Here is a 9424-nt window from a genome sequence, read left to right as displayed (position 1 = left end):
CTGGGTCCTCAGCGCAGCAGTCCCAGTGCTAACCGCTGTGCCACATGCTGCCCCTCACAGGTCTTTTCTGACATCACAAAAACACTTCACACTGTCAAAGTGATCTTTCATTCAGTATGTTCCTCAAATGTGGCTGTCCTCAGAACTTGTCCACCATCCTCCACCACGATGACACACAAGCCATATTCTCATCAATGGAAACACCCCAGACACTATCTCAATGAAGACTGGGATCAGACAAGACTGTGTCACTGCAGAAACCCTCTCCCCCTTCACGGTAGCACAGTGGTTAGCATTGTTGTTTCACAGCACCAGGGACCTTGGGTCACTGTCTGTGCGGAGTCTGCACGTTCTCCCAGTGTCTGTCTGGGTCTCCCACAAGTCCCAAAAGAAGTGAGGTGAATTGTAAATTGAATTGGACATTCATTATTATTCTGATTTTCCCTCAATTTACCCCAACAGGCGCTGGAGTGTGGCAATTGGGGGATTTTCACAGTAACTTGATTGCAGTGTTACATAGAAGATACATAGAAGATAGCAGCAGGAGGAGGCCTTTGGCCCTTCAAGCTTGAAAGTTACTTGAAATGAAATGGATGAAAATGAAAATCGTTTATTGTCACAAGTAGGCTTCAAATGAAGTTACTGTGAAAAGCCCCTAGTCGCCACATTCCGGCGCCTGTTCGGGGTGGCTGGTACGGGATTTGACCCGTGCTGCTGGCCTGCCTTGGTCTGCAAGGTTACTTAATGAAAGCTTACTTGTGACACCAATAAAGGTTATTATCCCACCTCCAGCAAATTACCCATGGGTGTGGAGATAATCGACAGGACAGGAAACGAACACCACCTTCAAAACAAAAACAGAATCGGTTCAACCGCAAACATTGAGCTCCAGTTTGCAGATGCCTGATCTGTTTGTTAAATCCATCCATCTCCCTTGATTCTATAACCATTAATACTTTCATGTCACAAACTTCTATCAATCTCAGTTTTTATAGTTTCTGTTGACTGAATCTGAACAGAATTCCAGATTTCACTATATTTTGTGAAGTGATTTCTGACATTGCTGCTGAACAGCCCAGTCTCAGTTAAACAAATAATTATTGATTTGGACATTTAAATGGTGACAATTATATTACTCTGAACTGGTAATGTAACACAATTTCAAAACCATAATAATAATTTGAGTAAAACACTGCAGAAGCTGGAAATGTGAAGTGAAAACAGAAAGTTGTGGAAATCCTCAGCAGGTTTGGCAGCTTCTGTGAAGAGAAAGAAAGAGAGTTAACATTTCCAATGCAACCTGATTCTTCTTCAGAACTGAGTGTTTGCAGCATTGTGATTTCATTTGCCAAACATACTGAATGTGAACTTTGTGGTTCTTACAGATATCTGGCTGTAAATCTGATTTCAGACCTTCCTCTGAACACTTTTCAACCTCAGCTCCAGCTCATTGTCCTTCACTAAAGACCCGGGTAGAAAATCCCGCCACAAGATGGCGGCGGCCGCTGGGTGATGTCACCGGGGAGGAAGTCCCGCCCACTCCCTCGAAGTCCCGCCCACTCCCTCTTCCCGTACTAAGATGGCCGCCCAAGCGCACTGCTCCAAGAACAAAAGACCCGACTTCCATTCCCAAGATGGCGGCGTTCGCCGGTTGATCCGGGGCCTGTCACCGGGGAGGAAGTCCCTCCCACCCCGTCTTCCCTAACCAAGATGGCTATCCCAGCGCTCCGCGCCAAGAAAAGACCCGACTTCCATTCCCAAGATGGTGGTGGTCGCCGGTTGACCCGCGCCTGTCACAGTGGAGGAAGCCCTGCCCACTCCCTCTTCCCATACTAAGATGGCCGCCCCAGCGCTCCGCTCCAAGAACAAAAGACCCGACGTCCTTTCCCAAGATGGCGACCGGTTGCAGGGAAAATCCAGACCCGGATTACTTTCTTCCTATCGGCGTCAATCACTCCCCAACCATTATGAGTTGGAGCAGACACAGTGCGGGTGTGAAGCTGGACTCACGCGGGTGAGTAGAGGCCCCAAACCCCCCCAATAAGACCCATTGATTTGTTGTCAGTCTGCAGCCAGGAGCTGGAGAACTGAACCCAGGCAGAGGAGAGGGAGGGAGAAAACTGGGAGTGGAGGAAAGAAATGGTGAGATGGGTTTGGATTTCAGCCCAGGGAGGAGGGAGTGTGTGTGGGACTGGGATTGACAGCTTTGGGGGAACAAGAGAGGAAAAAATGTTCCAGAGAAACTAGAATCGTCGGTTCAGAATTGCTATCCTGGACTGACAGTGATGACTTTTATAAACTCCTTTTACAGGATATTGGAAGTGGAGGATTGGCTGACAGAAAATTCAAACCAAACATCAAGGTCTGACAGAGTCACTCAATTTTTTTAAGCTGAATATCATTGGTATTTGAATGTGGAAGGAGTACTGTTTGTCTCAGGAAAAAGATAATGTTGTGGAGGAGAATGCTGAGACCCAGGCTATTAGAATAGATGGCATGGAGGTACGTAGGGAAGAGGTGTTGGCAATTCTGGACAGGCTGAAAATAGATAAGTCCCCGGGGCCTGATGGGATTTATCCTAGGATTCTCTGGGAGGCCAGGGAAGAGATTGCTGGACCTTTGGCTTTGATTTTTATGTCATCATTGGCTACAGGAATAGTGCCAGAGGACTGGAGGATAGCAAATGTGGTCCCTTTGTTCAAAAAGGGGAGCACAGACAACCCCGGCAACTATAGACCGGTGAGCCTCACGTCTGTAGTGGGTAAAGTCTTGGAGGGGATTATAAGAGACAAGATTTATAATCATCTAGATAGGAATAATATGATCAGGGATAGTCAGCATGGCTTTGTGAAGGGTAGGTCATGCCTCACAAACCTTATCGAGTTCTTTGAGCAGGTGACTGAACAGGTAGACGAGGGTAGAGCAGTTGATGTGGTGTATATGGATTTCAGTAAAGCGTTTGATAAGGTTCCCCACGGTAGGCTATTGCAGAAAATACGGAGGCTGGGGATTGAGGGTGAGTTAGAGATGTGGATCAGAAATTGGCTAGCTGAAAGAAGACAGAGGGTGGTGGTTGATGGGAAATGTTCAGAATGGAGTTCAGTTACAAGTGGCGTACCACAAGGATCTGTTCTGGGGCCGTTGCTGTTTGTCATTTTTATCAATGACCTAGAGGAAGGCGCAGAAGGGTGGGTGAGTAAATTTGCAGACGACACTAAAGTCGGTGGTGTTGTCGACAGCGTGGAAGGATGTAGCAGGTTACAGAGGGACATAGATAAGCTGCAGAGCTGGGCTGAGAGATGGCAAATGGAGTTTAATGTAGAGAAGTGTGAGGTGATTCACTTTGGAAGGAATAACAGGAATGCGGAATATTTGGCTAATGGTAAAGTTCTTGGAAGTGTGGATGAGCAGAGGGATCTAGGCGTCCATGTACATTGATCCCTGAAAGTTGCCACCCAGGTTGATAGGGTTGTGAAGAAGGCCTGTGGAGTGTTGGCCTTTATTGGTAGAGGGATTGAGTTCCGGAGTCAGGAGGTCATGTTGCAGCTGTACAAAACTCTGGTACGGCTGCATTTGGAGTATTGCGTACAGTTCTGATCACCGCATTATAGGAAGGACGTGGAGGCTTTGGAGCGGGTGCAGAGGAGATTTACCAGGATGTTGCCTGGTATGGAGGGAAAATCTTATGAGGAAAGGCTGATGGACTTGAGGTTGTTTTCGTTGGAGAGAAGGTTAAGAGGAGACTTAATAGAGGCATACAAAATGATCAGGGGGTTAGATAGGGTGGACAGTGAGAGCCTTCTCCCGCGGATGGAAATGACTGGCACGAGGGGACATAGCTTTAAACTGAGGGGTAATAGATATAGGACAAAGGTCAGAGGTAGGTTCTTTACGCAAAGAGTGGTGAGGCCGTGGAATGCCCTACCTGCAACAGTAGTGAACTCGCCAACATTGAGGGCATTTAAAAGTTTATTGGATAAGCATATGGATGATAATGGCATAGTGTAGGTTAGATGGCTTTTGTTTCGGTGCAACATCGTGGGCCGAAGGGCCTGTAATGCGCTGTATCGTTCTATGTTCTATGTCTGTTCTGTTTGTGGGAAAAGATTTCAAACATCAGTGTAACTGGAAAAGCACCGAGACGCACATACACAGTGAGTGTTCCAGTAAACTGAGTGTGGAAAGAGCTTTAAGCAGTTACACAGACAGAAAAACCATCACACCATTTACAGCGGAGAGAAACCCTACACGTGTTCTGTGTGGGTGAGAGTTCTATATAACTGACATAATTTTCGAGCTTTTACTCGATACCCGTCCTATGAAGGCAAGCATGCCATATGCTTTCTTTACCACCATTTCCACCTGTGCTGCCACTTTTAAGAATCTGTGGACCTGCATGCCCAGATCTCTCGGTGTTTCTGCTCCTGATGGTTCTGCCATTTATTTTATAGGTCCCACCTGAATTGGATCTACCAAACTGCATCACCTTGCATTTGTCCGGGTTAAATTTTATCTGCCATTTCTCTAGCTAATTTTGCAGCCTATCTCTGCAGTTCTATTCTCTGACAATCTTCATCACTATCCGCAACTCCTGCAATCTTAGTATCGTCCGCAAACTTGCTAATCAGACCCGCTATGTTTTCTTCCAAGTCGTTTATATATATATTACAAAGAGCAGAGGTCCCAGTACTGATCCCTGTGGAACACCACTAGTTACAGACCTCCATTCGGAAAAACACCCTTCTGCTGCTACCCTCTATGGCCAAACCAGTTCTGGATCCATCCAGCTAGTTCACCCCGACCCCATGTGATCTATGTTTTTGCACCAGCCTGTCATGAGGGACCTTATCAAATGCTTTACTAAAGTCCATGTAGACTTCCCTCGTCAATCATTTTTGTCACCTCCTCAAAAAACCCAATTAAATTAGTGAGACATGATCTCCCTCGCACAAAACCATGCTGTCTGTCGCTAATAAAACCATTCGCATCCAAATGTGCATTGATCCTATCTCTGAGAATCTTTTCCAACAATTTCACTATCACTGAAGTCAAGCTCACTGGCCCATAATTACCCGGATTAACCTTGCAACTCTTCTTAAATAACGGTACAACATTGGCTATCCTCCAATCCTCTAGGATCTCACCAGTGACCAATGAGGACACAAAGATTTATGTTCGAGACCCAGCGATTTCATCTCTTATGTCCCTCAGTAATCTGGGATAGATGCCATCTGGCCATGGGGATTTGTCTACTTTAATGCTTTTTAAAAAAATATATATTTTATTGAAAATTTTTGGCCAAACATCACCGTACATTGTGTATCCTTTACACAGTAATATAACAGTACAAATAACAATGGCCTGTTTTATAAACAAAAAATAAATAATATATAACAAAAACTAAATGGCAACTGCCTTGTCTCAGATAAACACTCTCCAAAAATATGATTTAACAGTCCAATATACAATTATCTATAACAACAACCTATACATATTATACATATATATTAACAACCCTGAGAGTCCTTCTGGTTCCTCCCCCCCCCCCGCCCCCCCCGCTCTCTTCCCCCCCTCCCCCCCCCCCCCCGGGCTGCTGCTGCTGTCTTCTTCTTTTCCATTCCCTCTATCTTTCTGTGAGGTATTCGACGAACGGTTGCCACCGCCTGGTGAACCCTTGAGCCGATCCCCTTAGAACGAACTTAATCCTTTCCAGCTTTATAAACCCTGCCATGTCATTTAGCCAGGTCTCCACCCCCGGGGGCTTGGCTTCCTTCCACATCAACAGTATCCTGCGCCGGGCTACTAGGGACGCAAAGGCCAAAACATCGGCCTCTTTCGCCTCCTGCACTCCCGGCTCCTCTGCAACCCCGAATATAGCCAACCCCCAGCTTGGTTCGACCTGGACCCCCACTACTTTCAAAAGCACCTTTGTCACCCCCACCCAAAACCCCTGTAGTGCCGGACATGACCAGAACATGTGGGTGTGATTCGCTGGGCTTCTCGAGCATCTCGCACACCTATCTTCTACCCCAAAAAATTTACTGAGCCGTGCTCCAGTCATATGCGCCCTGTGTAACACCTTAAATTGTATCAGGCTTAGCCTGGCACACGAGGACGATGAGTTTACCCTACATAGGGCATCAGCCCACAGCCCCTCCTCAATCTCCTCCCCCAGCTCTTCTTCCCATTTCCCTTTCAGCTCATCTACCATAATCTCCCCCTCGTCCCTCATTTCCCTATATATCTGACACCTTACCGTCCCCCACCCATGTCTTTGAGATCACTCTGTCCTGCACCTCCTGCGTCGGGAGCTGCGGGAATTCCCTCACCTGTTGCCTCGCAAAAGCCCTCAGTTGCATATACCGGAATGCATTCCCTTGGGGCAACCCATATTTCTCGGTCAGCGCTCCCAGACTTGCAAACTTCCCATGCACAAACAGATCTTTCAATTGTGTTACTCCTGCTCTTTGCCATATTCCAAATCCCCCATCCATTCTCCCCGGAGCAAACCTATGATTATTTCTTATCGGGGACCCCACCAAGGCTCCCGTCTTTCCCCTATGCCGTCTCCACTGCCCCCAAATTTTCAAAGTAGCCACCACCACCGGGCTTGTGGTGTATTTCTTCGGTGAGAGCGTCAATGGGGCCGTCACCATAGCTTGTAGGCTAGTCCCCCTACAGGACGCCCTCTCCAATCTCTTCCACGCTGCTCCCTCCTCTTCTCCCATCCACTTACTCACCATTGAGATATTGGCGGCCCAGTAGTACTCACTTAGGCTCGGTAGTGCCAGCCCCCCCTATCCCTACTGCGCTGTAAAAATCCCTTCCTCACTCTCGGGGTCTTCCCGGCCCACACAAAACTCATGATACTCTTTTCAATCCTTTTGAAAAAAGCCTTCGTGATCACCACCGGGAGGCACTGAAACACAAAAAGGAATGTCGGGAGGACTACCATTTTAACCGCCTGCACCCTCCCTGCCAATGACAGGGATACCATGTCCCATCTCTTGAAGTCCTCCTCCATCTGTTCCACCAACCGCGTTAAATTTAACCTATGCAATGTGCCCCAATTCTTGGCTATCTGGATCCCCAAGTAACTAAAGTCCCTTGTTACCTTCCTCAGCGGTAAGTCGTCTATTTCTCTGCTCTGCTCCCCTGGATGCACCACAAACAACTCACTTTTCCCCATGTTCAGTTTATATCCTGAGAATTCTCCAAACTCCCGAAGTGTCCGCATTATCTCTGGCATCCCCTCCGCCGGGTCCACTACATATAGCAGCAAATCGTCCGCATACAGAGATACCCGGTGTTCTTCTCCTCCTCTGAGTACTCCCCTCCACTTCCTGGAACCCCTCAATGCTGTTGCCAGAGGCTCAATCGCCAGCGCAAACAGTAATGGGGACAGAGGGCATCCCTGCCTTGTCCCTCTATGGAGCCGAAAGTATGCAGATCCCCGTCAATTCGTGACCACACTCGCCATCGGGGCCCTATACAACAGCTGTACCCATCTAACATACTCATCTCCAAAACCAAATCTCCTCAGCACCTCCCACAAATAATCCCACTCCACTCTATCAAATGCTTTCTCGGCATCCATCGCCACCACTATCTCCGCTTCCCCCTCTGGTGGGGGCATCATCATTACCCCTAGCAGCCTCCGTATATTCGTATTCAGCTGTCTCCCCTTCACAAACCCAGTTTGGTCCTCGTGGACCACCCCCGGGACACAATCCTCTATCCTCATTGCCATTACCTTAGCCAGAATCTTAGCGTCTACATTTAGGAGGGAAATAGGTCTATAGGACCCGCATTGCAGCGGGTCTTTTTCCTTCTTTAGGAGAAGCGATATCGTTGCCTCAGACATAGTCGGGGGCAGCTGTCCTCTTTCCTTTGCCTCATTAAAGGTCCTCATCAGTAGCTGGGCGAGCAAGTCCACATATTTCCTATAAAATTCAACTGGAAATCCATCCGGTCCCGGAGCCTTCCCCGCCTGCATGCTCCTAATTCCTTTTGCTACTTCCTCTATTTCGATCTGTGCTCCCAGTCCCACCCTCTCCTGCTCCTCCACCTTAGGAAATTCCAGCCGGTCCAGAAAGCCCATCATTCTCTCCCTCCCATCCGGGGGTTGAGCTTCGTATAATCTTTTATAGAATGCCTTGAACACTCCATTCACTCTGTCCGCTCCACGCTCCATCTCTCCTTCCTCATCCCTCACTCCCCCTATTTCCCTCGCTGCTCCCCTTTTCCTCAATTGGTGGGCCAGCAACCTGCTCGCCTTCTCCCCATATTCGTACTGTACACCCTGTGCCTTCCTCCACTGTGCCTCTGCAGTACCCGTTGTCAGCAAGTCAAATTCTACGTGTAGCCTTTGCCTTTCCCTGTACAGTCCCTCCTCCGGTGCCTCCGCATATTGCCTGTCCACCCTCAGAAGTTCTTGCAGCAAGCGCTCCTGTTCCCTACTCTCCTGCTTTCCTTTATGTGCCCTTATTGATATCAGCTCCCCTCTAACCACTGCCTTCAGCGCCTCCCAGACCACTCCCACCTGGACCTCCCCATTATCATTGAGTTCCAAGTACTTTTCAATGCACCCCCTCACCCTTAGACACACCCCCTCATCTGCCATTAGTCCCATGTCCATTCTCCAGGGTGGGCGCCCTTCTGTTTCCTCCCCTATCTCCAAGTCCACCCAATGTGGAGCGTGATCCGAAATGGCTATAGCCGTATACTCCGTTCCCCTCACCTTCGGGATCAACGCCCTTCCCAAAACAAAAAAGTCTAATCGCGAATAGACTTTGTGGACATAGGAGAAAAACGAAAACTCCTTACTCCTAGGTCTGCTAAATCTCCACGGGTCTACTCCTCCCATCTGCTCCATAAAATCTTTAAGCACCTTAGCTGCTGCCGACCTCCTTCCAGTCCTGGACCTCGACCTGTCCAGCCCTGGTTCCAGCACCGTATTGAAATCTCCCCCCATTACCAACTTTCCCACCTCTAGGTCCGGGATGCGTCCTAGCATACGCCTCATAAAATTGGCATCATCCCAGTTCGGGGCATATACGTTTACCAAAACCACCGTCTCCCCCTGTAATTTGCCACTCACCATCACGTATCTGCCCCCGCTATCCGCCACTATGGTCTTTGCCTCAAACATTACCCGTTTCCCCACTAGTATAGCCACCCCCCTGTTTTTCGCGTCTAGCCCCGAATGAAACACCTGCCCCACCCATCCTTTGCGTAGTCTAACCTGGTCTATCAGTTTCAAGTGCGTCTCCTGTAACATAACCACGTCTGCCTTAAGTTTCTTAAGGTGTGCGAGTACCCGTGCCCTCTTTATCGGCCCGTTCAGCCCTCTCACATTCCACGTGATCAGCCGGGTTGTGGGGCTTTTTACCCCCCCCCCTCGTCGATTAGCCATCCCCTTTTT

General features: G+C 48.5%; 1 protein-coding gene and 1 long non-coding RNA gene across 2 annotated transcripts in view; one reads left to right on the top strand and one right to left on the bottom strand.

The window, feature by feature from the left end:
- Nucleotides 1-971: 971 nt before the first annotated feature.
- Nucleotides 972-1515, bottom strand: LOC140419139 (uncharacterized). Its single transcript, XR_011945555.1, has 2 exons — nt 1384-1515; nt 972-1259 (listed from the first exon to the last, which is right to left on the bottom strand). It is a non-coding gene; the product is annotated as an uncharacterized lncRNA (long non-coding RNA).
- Nucleotides 1516-1771: 256 nt separating this feature from the next.
- The window catches only part of LOC140419119 (uncharacterized), a 439103-nt gene continuing 431450 nt past the window's right edge, over nt 1772-9424 (top strand). Inside the window, exon 1 of the mRNA XM_072502881.1 lies at nt 1772-2014. Within this exon, the coding sequence (XP_072358982.1) occupies nt 1893-2014 (122 nt within the window). The 5' untranslated portion in view covers nt 1772-1892. The remainder of the gene's footprint in view (nt 2015-9424) is intronic.

The sequence above is a fragment of the Scyliorhinus torazame genome, chromosome 5 (genome assembly GCF_047496885.1).
Source record: "Scyliorhinus torazame isolate Kashiwa2021f chromosome 5, sScyTor2.1, whole genome shotgun sequence".
NCBI classification, from domain to species: Eukaryota; Metazoa; Chordata; class Chondrichthyes; order Carcharhiniformes; family Scyliorhinidae; genus Scyliorhinus; species Scyliorhinus torazame.
Note: the sequence above shows the minus strand (reverse complement) of the source record. Positions and strands in the feature narration are given on the sequence as shown.